Source organism: Catharus ustulatus, chromosome 3 (genome assembly GCF_009819885.2).
Source record: "Catharus ustulatus isolate bCatUst1 chromosome 3, bCatUst1.pri.v2, whole genome shotgun sequence".
NCBI lineage: Eukaryota > Metazoa > Chordata > Aves > Passeriformes > Turdidae > Catharus > Catharus ustulatus.
In genome coordinates this window covers 72,017,876-72,032,231 of record NC_046223.1, presented here as the reverse complement: position 1 = coordinate 72,032,231, position 14,356 = coordinate 72,017,876, and the positions used below count along the sequence as shown (strand labels likewise).

Sequence of the window (14,356 nt, the reverse complement as noted above, 5' to 3'; positions counted from 1 at the left end):
GGTTGCTATAAACTGTTTAGCTGCTGAGATATTAGGACTTGTCTGCACCAGAGCACTTCTACCAGAGTAATTATGCTGACACAGCCTCAAAGCACTATAGCAACCATGCCCTCAGCTGCTCCACACGCCTTTGTATCTGAGGAAACTGTGGTAAAGCAAGACGTCCATAACTGTCTGCAGCAGTTTCTGCAAACACAGGTGTCTCGGTCTTGTGGTGTTTTCTTTCACACCCTTTGCTGAGCCTGTGCTCTTAGGAGCAGCTTGGGGAGCTCCCCCTTCAGCTGGTGGGTGTTTATTATCCCCTGCTGTGCTGGCAGTGTTGTGGGGTTTTGTGCTGAAGCCCACACCAGATTACCTGAATCACCACCACCAGGCAGGTGAGCTGGCCTCTTCTCTTTCACTTCCCTTTGGTTTCACTTGCAGAACTAAAGGGGTTTTATTTCCCTGTCTGCCAAATAGGTGTCCCCCATGCCCACCCCCCCACCTTTGTATTACTGAGCTTGTGCCCAAACTCTCAAATTTTCTACTGCTTTATTCATTATTTGCTTCGGATCACTACCCTCCTTAAACTGTGCACAGACACATCTCCTTGGAAACAGAAAAACTTGTTTATGTGAAAGTAATAAGGAAAGTAATTGATGTGGAGCTGTGCAGGCATGCAGGGGAGCCATGTTCCACTGGAGGATGGTGGAAAAGCAAGTCTCCACTTACACTGACTGCTGGAAGGTTGGATGGTATGAGCAAAAACCACCTTCTTCCTCTGCTATTTCCAAAGTTGCCTTTTATTCACAGCAGTGGTAGGAAACTTCTTGCCTGTGCATATGCTCATTTTTATAGACTTTTTTTTTTTACTAGTCTTTTTCATCACCAATGTGAAGGGGTTGTATAGCAGCAGGAAAATTTTTAAGTCTTGCTTATCTCTTATTTTCTGGAACTCCATGCTGATGCACTGTGCCATACCAGGACCATCTCCTCTCTTGACTTGGCCCTGACAACCTCTGTGGCCACAAGACTTTCTCATCCGTGTTTTGAGGTTTCTGCTGCTCCCTGCTTTGTGCCTTTCACTACCATTGCCCCTTGTGCTGTTGGACAGGGTCAATGGACCTGGCCAGCTGTTAAGGTCAGGTGTCCCTGGATGGTCTTTCCCAGTTCTTCAGAACAGAGGTAGGGGGTTTTTGTGGCCATAAATGTGGTGGGGTCACTAGATGGGACCTCTTCCAAGTGATGGTGGGGTGCCTGGCTGTCTGCTACTGCCAACCCAGCGCCGAGAGCTTGTGGCCTTGACCTTGAGCAGGATGGCAGCAGGGCCCCATGGAGAAGTCCTTGGAAAAGACCTGTGGCAGGACCTGTGGGTAGACTCCCTCTTTGGGACCAGGGGGCTGCTCTGAATGGTGTGACCTCAGGGGTGTTAGCACACAAAACTGGTGATGATTGGGAGACCCCAAGTCAAGCAAGCCCTGGTGAAGACAGGCTTGTGTTGACATGTCTGTGATGACAGTTTGAAGGAAGAAAGAAGGATTTCTGCTTGCCTTCAGTTTAGTGCATACCTTGAAGAGGCAGTGTGGCTGGAAGATGATTTTTTTGGGGTTTGTAATACAGCCTTTGGAACAGGCTGTAAGAGCTGTAAGTGCTCCTAGAAACTTTTTTTGTTATTGAAAACTTTTTTCCCTGTTTGCCACCTAGTATGACTGTCTTCTTCTGGGGTATGCTTCATCAGCAGGCTCTAGTCTTGGTCTGTTTCTTCCTCATGTTACTAGATACCTCCTTTGGGTGATTTTCTTGGGGACTAACACATGCAAATAGCCTTACCCAAGTGGGAAGACTTTTCCAGCCTTGTATTTTAAACACAAGAAATACGTAACAATCATAACTGTTATATCACTGAACCTTCAAATAAGCTGTTTTTCTATTAGCTAAAGCTGTATACTTCTTCACGACTTAGACTGTAGCAAGGGAAATGCTTGATACTACTTTGATAGTTAACTGCAGGATGATTTCAAACTTCCTTCAACTTAAGTTGTATTAGCCTGAAGCACTTTCTGCACATTTCACTGTTCATGTGTTGAGTATCAAGAAAAATTTCTATTTGACAGGGTGTGAACTGTTTTCAAATGTGCTTCTCATAAAAGAAAGATTGTGAAAAGGTGGAACAGAAAGGGAGTGAAGAAACAGGACTTAATACACGTGCCTAATAATGGAGATAATACTGGGGATATTGCATATTAAATATCCTTCTGTTATCTCAACACTAAATGTGGAGGACTGTGTCTTTATTATGCAATAATGGTAAATTATTTACCATATGTAATTTGGTTTTGCATCCAAAAAGATGGGGAGAGAGCACTAAGGATACTACAAATGGAAACAGGCTGTAAAACCTGGAATGCTTGCTCTGCAGGGAGCACTTTGAGTCAAGATATTGAAGTCTGTAAAATAGTTAGTAGAAAATACTCTTAGTACTGGGGTTTTAAAAGGACAAAAATCACCATAAGTTATTAGAAAGCACCTAGAAAAATCTTGGAAATTTTTGGCTGGTTAAAGGAAGCTATGGTTAGTGTTATGAAAGACATTGTTTTAGAATTGCATTAAAAGACAGTGTTCTTCTGGTGGGGTGTGGGTATTATTATTATTATTATTATTATTATTATTATTATTATTATTATTATTATTATTGTTGTTGTTGTTGTTGTTGTTGTTGTTGTTGTTGTTACTACTAATATTATTATTATTTTGGTGTACATGATCTTGTTTGATATAAACAGAGCCAGGAACAGCCCAGTGATGTACTTTGGAAAAAGAGTCTGTTAGAGAAATAATATCATTAAATGGTTTTCTCTCTACAGGCTATGGATTCTGAATCAAAGAACAGTTTCATAGGAAGCTTTCTTCAGCCACCAGATTGGATGCTTCCTGCAGCCTTTGTTTATAAAGAATCAAAGAAGTTTGCAGCTGCTGCTGGTAACAGGCCTTCTCTCCCAAATAAGCAAGGTATAGCCAAAATATGTCCTTAAAATGGTCTTTTTAATTGTTCCTTGTGAAATCTCTTGAGCAAACTCCCCATCCTATTTGACTGAGTTCAATGACTTGCTGCAGTTATCAGTCTGGCATTGAGACAGGATGTATATGTGTCCTGAGGGAGTAGTCTCCCTGAAGTCATATGTCTAGAATGGAAACCTCTTCAAGTCTTCTAACATCCTTGTAAACTTTGGCTTTGAAATTTGTTTAACTTAAAATTGTCAGACTTCCTCTGAAAGCAAAGGAGAATGCTTCAAACTCAGTAAAAGTAGTTCATGACTTCAAATACAGTAAAAAAAAGGATCATTAGTGTAGTACACTGACCTGAAAATGACTTTGCATTGTGCTATTTGACTCCGTCCAGCTTAAAATCACTTCTAAGGTTTTGGGTTTGGTTGGTTGGTTTTTTGGTTTTTTTTCCTGTGTGTGGTATGTTTCCTTGGGAGAACTTTTGAACAATTCAGACACCCAGGAAAGTTAGTAGCCTGAAAGTTAGTTCCTATGAAATATGGTTGTCATGTGCCTTAATGGGTAACTACTCTGTGGAGCTCACAAGGCAAATGCTCCATGGCTTAACATATCTGGGGAGCCTGGGGAATCTTAAGGATACCCATACTTGGACTTATTGTTATGGACAACTTTGCTACCTTGCACTGACATAGCCTGTGACTGTGCATGTGATCATTGTTCTTCACTTGAAAAATCTGATTTTTGTAGTAATCTTATACAGAGTTTGGTCTTTTTTGCATTGCAGTGATCAGTTTAGTGCTATGTAGTGAAGTGGTTAAGGAGGTATTTGGCATATCAATTAAAAGATGGAAAAGATGGTCCCACTTATCCTTTGACTTTCTGGTATTAGCTTTTTGTTTTGTTTTGAGTTTTTGTTTGATATTTATTTGGGTTTTCCTGTTGTTTTTGTTTGATTTGGAGTTTTTTGTTTGTTTTTTTAATGGATCTGTGATAAGATAATGACAGTTGTTAAGGAGGTAGCAATATTTGATGGTATTCTTTAGATGAGAGAGTTTGAAATAGAGACACTATAAATTATAAAGTGTCAGAAAATAAGCTTAACTTACAGAGCATGTCTTAAGCTTCCACAGGTCTGTATGCTGTTTGGAGAGCTAGCAGACTTTTTCTTGTAGCTGAAATTGCAGCTTTTAATTTTGGTATGATTTGACACATACTGATTTGAGGCTGAAAGCAAAATCTTCCAGATTTGTTTCTATGGTTTAAAGAATCATCAAAGACAAGATACTAGATGTTGAAACATTACCTTTTGAAACAATAATGCATATTTAACAAGATATCCTTTGCTAAATTGTCCATTGTATCTAATGTCTCCCCCTGTTTTGAGCATATTTTCTCTTTTTAATCTGTCCAGACCAGTTGCCTTACACCAAAACTTGCGACCTCACTTGTGTACTTGTGTTCTTTGCTTCTATTTAAAGAGAAGCCCCAGGGTTTATTGTATTCTATTTGCCATGATTTCTTTGTGCTTGAAAATAGTTTTACTCATAGGGCCAGGGCTTTGTACCTCAGTTATGAAGGAAATATATCAATTTTCTCCCATATATGTTCTGCATATGTTGGTGTACAGCTGGGGAATATAATTGATCTTGGGAGTGATCCTGGAAGAAAATGTAGGTAGTATATTGTAATGTGAAGTGTTTTCTAATAATGATTATCATCACCAAAACAGGAACTGTTACTTAAAGTGTAACTGTTGTATTGTTTGCTAGCTGTAGTGGCAGCCCTGAAAGCTCTGCAAGAAAAAATCTGCCGTCTAGAGCTGGAGAAGTCACAGGCTGAAGATAAACTGTGCAGCCTTTCCAGAGCAGCTGCTCAGTACAGGAAGGTCTTAGAGTATGAATCCTACGAGAAGGACACAGCACATCAAGAGCTGATGCAACAGAGGAAAGGTATTTCTTTGAGTGATAAGGTGTAACCACAGCAACATTAAGACTGTATAATCCAGGGAGTGTTTTGTTTTGAAAAACTGCTAATTAGTGCAGTCCCTTTCATTTTTTGCATCAGAACTGAGGAGGGACAGGAACTTGGTAATTGCGGATGAAGTTGAGATATTTTTTTACATATATCAATCAAGTATTGTCTAAACCATAAAGCAATTTTAAAGACTAAGCTTGTTTCAGGTGATATGTTCAACTCTTAAAATAAGCTAACAGCTGCTTACATAACACAGCTAACTTGAGAAAAGATAGGAGAAGAAAAGATTCTCCTATCTCAGATTCTGGTTAGGTATCTGCTGATACAAATCAAAGTAACTGAAGTGCTCATGCCTTTGGAATTCAAATTAGGGACTAGCTTTGAAAAAACATTTTGATTCTCATGTCTTATATATAAAATACATTTTAACCACATGACTTGTTCAGACTAACAAAACTGTTCTTGCCTGTTTTGAAGAAGAGAATTCCTCAATGAAATGACTGGCTAAATGTGTAGCTCTTTTTGCTGTACTGAATGTCTTGTTTCTCTCTGTAGATGAAAGTGTGCAGTTAAATGCAGCACAAGCCCGCTGCTCCCTGCTGGAGAAACAGCTGGATTACATGAGAAAAATGGTTTCCAGTGCAGAACAGGAAAAGAAAATGATTTTAGAACAACAGGTGAAGCCCTTCAACATAATAACAAAGTAGTGACATAGTTTAAAATTATAGAAATGTGCAGGAAGTTTTTTTGTGGTCATTGTTTTTCCTCAGCTCTGCTCAGGCTGCTAGCAAACAGAAAAAACTTAGTGTATGGCTGATGACAACCATTCAATGAATTGTATGAAAAGCTCCCTGGGTGGAACTCCTAATGAGCAAAACCATGCTAATACTTGCACACTTGGTAGACAAAAAAGCTGCTGGAAGCTTAAGTTGTCTTTGTCTGCCTGGTATTTTTCATCACTTTGCAATTTAAAAAATATGGAATTTAAACTAATTAAATACCTTTACTCTGGTGTGGGGTGGTTTGGTGGGGTTTTTTTTGCTCTCTGAAACAATTTCAGTCAGTTGCCAATTCCTTTCTTGCTTATTTTTTCCAGGCTCAGCTTCAGAAAGAGGAAGGTCAGAACTGGTTAGAACTGCATGCAAAACTTGAGAAGCTTGAAATGCTCGAAAAAGAGTGTCTTAAACTTACTGCTACTCAAAGAATTGCTGAAGTAAGCATGCATGGAATGACAGTCTGAAAGTCATGTGGTATCATTTTATGGCATACTATTAGTAGTACTAAGTTTTGCAAAATTACCTCTGTTAAAGCATACCTGACTGAATGCCATCTTGGTTTCATGTGCATAAGTCTTTATTCAGTCTGGACTTTAAAAGTTCCTGCAGTCCAGTTTTATCCCCACATTACAATTGTGAGCTCCTCCAGACTTCTGATTCAGCATGTCATTGAAGTGGTACTAATCATTCTTGCCTTCAAATTCAGGACAAGATCAAACACTTAGAAGAAAAGCTGTGTAAAGAAGAGCATCAGCATAAGCTAATACAAGATAAAACAGCTCAGGTAGACTGAAAAGATTTTATTTTATCTTATTTTTTAGTACTGAAGAAAGCTATTCTCTCAGTTCAAAATGCCTTTCTTGTTTGATTACATTTTAACTCCTCACATTTATTGCCCAGACAGAACTCCTGAAGTACTGCCTAAATCAGTTATATTTCCATATTAGAAAGTTTGCCAGGTATGTTGCATATCTCAATGAAGAAATATTCTACTTGGGTTTGTATTAGTGAAACAGTTCATCAGCCTCAACACTGCTCAAAGTGACCCAGGTAGAAAAATAATTTCTAGAAAATCTATAACTGAATCAGGTTATTTTAATTTTCAGTAACTCTAAAGTGGTCACATATGAAACCATATATCCCAAGTGAGGTTGGTTATTGTGTTTGTTATGTTTGTTTTCCTCCCTTTCTTAAGATCTGTAGAAATCTAATACATAGGGCTGTACTTGGAAAAAGCTTAATCGGTAATATGTTGTTCATCAAATGAGATCTCGTATAATTCATTATTCTGTGAAGCCATAATCAGTTCATTGGGCCAGCATCCATCTGAAAGAAGAGTGTTTGCCAAAGAGAGCAAAATGGTGAAATCTTTTGTTAAAGGGGCAAGGCAGTTGTATTCCAAACCTCACTTTGTGCACAAGTAGCAGCCAGTTTGAAAGAGAGACCAGTTGTGGGGGAATTCCGGTGGGGTGACGTGGGGACTGCAGTGCTGAGGAGTAATATTTTGGAAGAACATAAGCAAAGCTGATGCCTTAATTTAATTCATCACTGCTGTTAGTTCATATACCTCATCCAAGGATGATGGGTTTTCTTCAATCCAGGAAACTTTAAATAACATACAGATTTGTAGCCCAGATGTCTGACCACCTCCAGAATCCAGCAGAATGACGCAGTTGAAAACTTGTAGGTTGTTTGGTTTCTTGCTTAATCTGCTTGCTGCTGCAGAGCAAAAGGCCTAGTACAGAGATTTTGTCTTCTGAGAAACATGGTAAGAATGACTCTCCCAGAGCAGATAGTCTAAACATTTGCTAAGAAAGGACTTAGATGCAGTAAACTGAGTGCTACAGTAGTGTTAGTACCATCTTAATACACTGCAGGATGCATTTAGGTCTGTTGGATCTGGACTGGAAAGCACAGGGTGTGGTGTGGTTCATTTCCTCTTGATGACAGAAAAGCCAGAATATTCTCACTTTAGAGGTGGACCTCCAGCGTTGTTTAGCTGGAACTGTAACACATGCCAAAACAAAGTCCTTGTCCTGTGTTTAATTGGGAATGATTATCATCCTGTTTATCATGGGCCTTGATAGCAACTTTGAGCCACTGAGCAATATGATTGTCCAGCAGGTTTGACCTCAATGTAACACAGGCTTAGTTCTCTCTGTCTCCAGATTGCAAGAGCCAAATGTTCACATAATTTGGATTTTATTATCAGATCCTCAGCATTCAGCAGGATTGGCTTATGTCAGCTGCTGGTTGTCACAGTGGAAAAATACAGCTGCTGCTGCAGCTGAATATGAAAATCAGGAATAATAAGACAGAGCTGCAAGATCTCTGCCTGATACCCTGCCTTCCTTGTAATCTGTTCAGTTTTTAAGAGTAGCTTATGCCTTCCAAGCAGGACAATTAATAATGCCCTTAATTGGTTCTTATCCATGCATGAAAGAGAGAATTAATTAAACCTTGCTATTTCATACTTGTGGTATTACATTAAATGTCTGTTTTCTTTTTTGCTTATTGCCACAGCTTCAAACAGGATTTGATATAAACAGAATTTCGGTGTCTTCAGTAACATCTCAACATGAACCTGAAAAGGAAAATGGGAAGAACAAAAAACCTAGGAAGGTAGTGTGGAAATTTTGATTAGCATACTTTTGCTGATAGCATCTGACTTGCACAGAGACTGGAATTTGTGAAAATGGTGATGTAAGAAGCACTTGATTCATATGCTGCACTTTACTCCACTTCTTAAGTGACAAAAAGTGCTAAATAACTCTTAAACCGCCCCCCCCCCCTCCTTTTTTCTTCCTTCCTTCTTTAATAAAAATGGTACTGGGGCTGATAGGACATCACTAGAAAACCTTTCCTTACCAGCTTGACTTTGCCTCTGTTAAAGTCTTGTTGACATACCCCATGTCCTGTCTTAGCTGCCTTTCAGTTTATCTGGCAAAATTTGTTTCCAAAGGAGTTTTAGCTCAATATCTTAAGAAGGTGTATTTTGGGGGGATTACTGAAATCAAGAAAATTTATTTTGCAACACATTACAGATCAGTCAAAATTTTGCAATTGTGGTTTCGAAAACTAAAGTAAACAAGATTCAATTCCTTTAATGTTAGCCTACATGTTAAACAACTCCTACATGCATATGGAATAAAATTTACTTGTGTCAGCTATTGGAAAGTCTTACTTGTTACACATACAGAAGGGAAATTTTTATTTCAAACCAGAAGAAAACTGAGGTGATGCATTTCACTGTGTATTTATACTGAATTTTACTGAAAAAAGGTTTAAGATTGTACTCTTGAGTCAGCAGATTGGAATTTCTTCTCTTATATTTTCTTATGGCAGAGAAATCCTACAATGAAGAAAATGCAGCTTTTGCAATTACATGTAAAAGCTGGTGAACTACCTTTTGTGGCTGGGAAGGTAGGTGAAGACCACTATTCTTACTGAAGTGACATCTACAGTTAGAGTAAGGCTGTGTAGTTGTTAATTACTTCTATAAGCCACTGATCATTCTTTCTTTAAGTCCGTCAGCTCCAGCCATTCTGTCAGTGCAAACGTACAAAGTGTGTTGCACATTATGAAGCATCGCAATCCGTGTATCTCATCGCAAAGGCAAGGAGGAGCTACAGCTGGAATTTCAGGACACAGTGCATTTTCAAAATCTGTATCCTCTTGTCCCACAACACCCACTGCCACCAGGAGCTTTTCAGACCTTCTGTTGGCCTTAGAAGATGAGCTGGGCCAAATGAGCTCGTGAGTACCCATCGTTGGTGTTGTGAGTAAACGAGACTTTAGGAGTGGTCCTGAGAAGCAACAAGGTGCTGTAGTCATGCCTAGCCTGTTTCAGCTATAGGACTACTTGTTGACAGAATGACCTGAGCAGGCTTGACTAGTAGGATTTTTCTCATTCAAAAAATTCTTTCTGTCCTGGTGTTTCACTGGTCTTGTTTTTCTGCTTTCACATACTGTATTTAAACAAGCTGCTACTGAAGTAGCAGATGCAGCAAATGAAAAGTCTTTCAGACCTGTTTTAGACATTTTAAACATATTCTGAGGTATATAGAATAAACCAAAATTTTTCTCCTGGAGAAGGCTGCAAAGGTGGTGCTGATATTGAGTAGGCCTGCAGGATGCAGTCAGTCTGGGTGGTGGAATGGGTTAGTACAGCTCTGGCATGAACAGTCCTGTCACAACATCTCTCCTGTTCCTTTGTACTCGCTCTGTTCTTTCCTTACCGGTGTACCTGCCGGGTCTTTGTGCTGAGTCAGTCCAGTGCTCATACTCTTAGCTCGTTGATAGCAGGAGAACTTGCTGGTCCTGTAAGAAGGTTGTGAAAGAGGGACGGTCTCCTGCCAGAAAATGGGCAGGGTGTGGAAGAAGCTAACACTTCAGATGGGAGTGTATATATCTTTCTAGCCATGCAAGTAAATGTGGATTACATACAACCTGTTGTGATTTTAGGTATCTTCCCACTAAGGCAGGCTTCTGGGGCTATGGGCCAAAGCTCTGTAGCTGGTCATAGCAGACATGTCAACACCATGAGCTGTGGTTTGAACAGAAGCGGATGTGCTGATTAAACCAGTTAGGATGTTGACGCTGAGTTGAAATGCTTGATGTGGTAAAATTTAAACTGGCAAGCAATCTCAAGTTCAAAAAGCAATGTCTAGCTTACTCGTGGCAGTTCACTGACAGGCTTTTTTTTTTATTGCAACAACCAGTTGCTTCAATTAATCTGTCAAGGAGAAGCAGTTACTCAGAAATCAGAAAAGAAGCTCTGACCTTTGTAAATTGTTCAGGTATATGGATATCAAATGTACACAATTTCTTTTACTTAATCTAGTTAGTTTAATTAAGCAGCCCACTTCACTGTAAATCTTTTTGAGTAGAATGTTTTAATTTGAATAATTTGTCAGAAAAATTGCAACTTGAATGTACAAGTTTAAAAATACTTTTCGTATTACACTAAACCTTCAAAGTCTGCACTAAGTTGGGCAGGAAGTGAAAATGTTGGACTGCATAGCTGCTGTTCACTTTCAAAAATCTCATTTTGCACACTATTACACATGTAGTTGTTATGCCTGTGGGAAGAGGGAGAAAATGGACATCAGCTAAAAATTTGGAATGAGAAAATCAGACTCAGGGGAAAACCTTTTCTCTTTCTCATTAATCTTCCAGATTAATGTATATTGTGTGAGAGTGGAAATAATGGTAAATTTCTGTACTCTGCACAAAATGGCTAGGAACTCCTGCAGGAAGAAATCCTAGTGACTATATAATGAATACTTAGATTGCCATTCTTGTCTTTAATAGCGAGCATCAAGAACTTCTGGAGCAGACTCAAGAATCCCAAGCTCGTGAAGACCTGCAACAGGAGCTGGATTGCCTTGTAAAACAAATGGAGATGAAAGGAAGACAAATATCCAAACTGAAAAAGCATCAGGCTACTGTAAGAATGAAATGTAAACTATCTACTAACATTCTTGCTGAAAGGCTGCCAGAACTCTGCCTCCTGTTGTTATCAGCTAGAATGTCACTGGAATGTTTTAAGCCAAGATGTTTCAGCATGGATGATTATAATTAGGCTGCTGGCTCATATTTTTGTACCTCCAATTTCTTCATTTGATCAAGAAAAAGTGCTTACAACTGGCAGTTAGGAATGTATGCTGGTGGGAAAGTTTCCTATCCTGTGGCAGTTCTGCAATACAGAGCTGTGTTGCACTGTCTCTCACTTCTGCTCACCGTGTTAAGACAAACTGTTGGAATTTCATTCCTTTGTATCCTGTCTCTCAGGGGAATGAGAAAATAGAAGCTGTAATTCCTGTGCAGACTGGATTACATGTCCTCTATATTACTGAAACATTGAAGCTTTTTTTATAAACTAGTCTGTTGACCATAACTTCTCCAAAATCATAGCTGGGCAAGCCTTTCAGTTTTGTTTAACCCTTAAACTGTCCTCATTATGACAGCATTTAGTTTACAGCCACAGATAACAACTTTTCATTCATGCCCATATAAAATTCCTCTTCTGTAGTTGAACAGCCTAACTCTTTTGTAGCAATTTGAGCATTTGATTAAACAACCAATCCATAGTTCTGTCTGATTGTTTTCTGGTTTTTCATCTTATGTTTCAAGGTAAATACTCACCTGAGAACTTTATCTAGACAGGAAACAAAACAAAACTCAGCATGAGACCTTATGAAAGGAGGAGATTGTGTTAATTTTAATCTGACCAGTATGATTCATATTCATTTTTGATGGATTTTACTCACTTAAACTTTTTATCATCCATGTAATTGCAAGCTTTATGTCATAGCAGATGTGTCAGACTTGCACGTTAGCAATATGGACAAAGGGCATTGACTGCTGAGTCCTCACTGCTTCTCTTGGCAATGTCAGCCTTTTTATTGATAAAAGTCTTATATTCTTGAAGACCCAACAGTTATAGTGTTACTCCTTGCCTCAAAATCTTGCTGTCTTCATCCTCAGGAACCTAAGACAATGGAAAACAACTTCACCTTTGTTTCTTTCTTTTCCATATTTTTATAGCTACAGTTTGCCTTTGTTTTTGGGATGATGGAGAGTAGCACATACAATGTAGTGCAACCTTGTCATCTTTGCCTCTTACCAGTGTGCAGATCTTCTGGCAAGTCCTCTGTGCTCTGGTACAGCCTGGTCAGAGCACACTCTGCTGTAAATAGTAGTGTCTGTATGATTACTGTCCATCATACCTGGTTACCAATACAGACCATTCTTCTAACTGTATTTTTTATTTTTCTGGTGCTTTTGCACACAGGCATTTCCATTTGTATTTTGTACAGACCAATCTTAACATTTCTAATGCATATTTCTTTTTCTAGAACCTGCCATACTAAAAGTGCCATGCTAATCTCTGTGTTTCACAGTTAATAATATGTTCTAGAATGCAATTAATTATTTTTAGAAATGGACTTAAAGCCTAAATTGGCATTTGGAATGCTTCCAGCTTAATTTTATCTTTGGGAAGTGACCTTTTCATGCCAAGTGCAAGTCAAGACTTATTATTTGACATTTTAAAAAACATTCTTTAGCAATTAACCCTATTTATTCTGTTTTCCGCTTTTGTTAAAGAGGCTTCAAAATAAGGTGCATAGATCCAGTAACTGATAATTAACAGTGTACATTTCAGAGGTTTATTGGTTGTTTGTTTTTTTATTAGGATAGTACAATCTGAAATGGGAAGGGACTGTTGTAAATATAGATTATTAAGAGATTATATTTATTCCAGCTCTCTCATGCAAGCATTTTTATGTTAGGGAGCGATGGGATTCAACAACCAATTGAGTGTGGGTGAGGTCAGTTTTCTGTGGTGGTTTCTGTATGGCCAAGATCAGTTTTCTATTACAGTGAGACAACTATGCAACATTACTAAATTTAAACTTCTCTCTTTTCTTTTTAATGTCTTTTAGTGATCTGTAGTTTGGAGTTCAGTAAAAGTCCAGTCAGATCTACAGCTGTGGTTTTTGGAGTATATAACCTGCTAATTACTATTTTTTTTCCCTAGGTGCAGAAATTAAGGAAAAAAACTCAGAAATTGAAGCAAGGGGCAACTCATGTCAAACTAAAGTGTGGTGAACAAAAGGAAGCAAGGGGGAATGCAGTCACTGTAGAGGAAAGTCTGTCTAAACCTTGTCCTGGGCAGAAAAGCAGAAATTCTCTTCAGTTGCTAAAAGCTGTGAGGAAACTTCAACTATCTCTGAAAAAAGATGATGTCATCTGAGAACAATAGTTCTAAAATTTGCTATGTTAGAAGTTTTTGAAGTTGTCTGACACCTAGTAAAATTTTAGTTGTACAAAATACCTTTTAAAAATAAACTGCTTACAGTGGACATGTACATTCTAAACTGCCTACTCTCCAGTAGGTCAGGTTGTTCACCTTAGAATTAATTTTCATGTAGTGTAGCTCTAACTCAACTACACCTCCTTGTAATAAAGTGTTTTAATGGACTAATGAAATGCTATTATTTATTAACTTGTCAAATAAAATTTTGTAATTTTTTTACACTTAAAATAATATATGATCTTCGGCGTCCTATTTTCCTGGCCACCAAGGAGATATTTAGAGCTTGCTTTTCCAGAATGATTTGTGTACAAATAAAAACAGAGGTCTTCCTTTCTCTAATAACTAATATTCAAATCACTGTGAATGAGGCAGAAGAGGTATTGTCTCTTTATATATGTTTTCATTATTATTAATATTATTACTTTATAAGCTCTATTGACAGTCTTAGTATTAGGGACAGCTGGGCTCTGGAAGCACAACCCATTACTTGGTTTAGCTACAAGAATATGGGAATGTTCTTGGTTCGTGCATGGGAGGGGCCGCTGCCAAATACTTGAGTGCTTGTCCTCCCTTTAACAGAACCTACTTCTAGCACAGTATACAGTGACTGAGGAGGAGACTGTCATAGAGGAGACCTTCAGCTGTGTACCTGTTACCAATCTTCTTATTTATGGTTTTTTTCTAGCTTAGAAAAGCACACTTTATGCTTAAAGCTGCGTAGATAAAATTTGAAGCCTGGTATTTTTTCATGGTGCAGATAGCTTTTTCTGAAATAGGTTTATGCATTTCTGGATGCTGG

The 14,356-nt window shown here is 38.5% G+C and overlaps 1 protein-coding gene across 1 annotated transcript; it reads left to right on the top strand.

The window, feature by feature from the left end:
* Window positions 1–651: 651 nt before the first annotated feature.
* On the top strand, window positions 652–13,712 carry CEP57L1 (centrosomal protein 57 like 1). Its single transcript, XM_033055552.1, has 11 exons — window positions 652–734; window positions 2,844–2,988; window positions 4,755–4,934; window positions 5,515–5,636; window positions 6,056–6,172; window positions 6,442–6,519; window positions 8,259–8,357; window positions 9,081–9,158; window positions 9,262–9,491; window positions 11,049–11,184; window positions 13,279–13,712. The coding sequence occupies exons 1-11, from the start codon at window positions 732–734 to the stop codon at window positions 13,492–13,494; spliced, it is 1,404 nt and encodes a 467-aa protein (XP_032911443.1). The 5' UTR covers window positions 652–731; the 3' UTR covers window positions 13,495–13,712.
* The last annotated feature ends 644 nt before the right edge of the window (window positions 13,713–14,356 follow it).

Excerpts from the sequence above, each read along its gene's own strand:
- CEP57L1 (XM_033055552.1), top strand. Across the intron at positions 4,935-5,514 it reads GCTGATGCAACAGAGGAAAG|ATGAAAGTGTGCAGTTAAAT; the intron begins GTATTTCTTTGA and ends TTCTCTCTGTAG. Across the intron at positions 5,637-6,055 it reads AAATGATTTTAGAACAACAG|GCTCAGCTTCAGAAAGAGGA; the intron begins GTGAAGCCCTTC and ends TATTTTTTCCAG.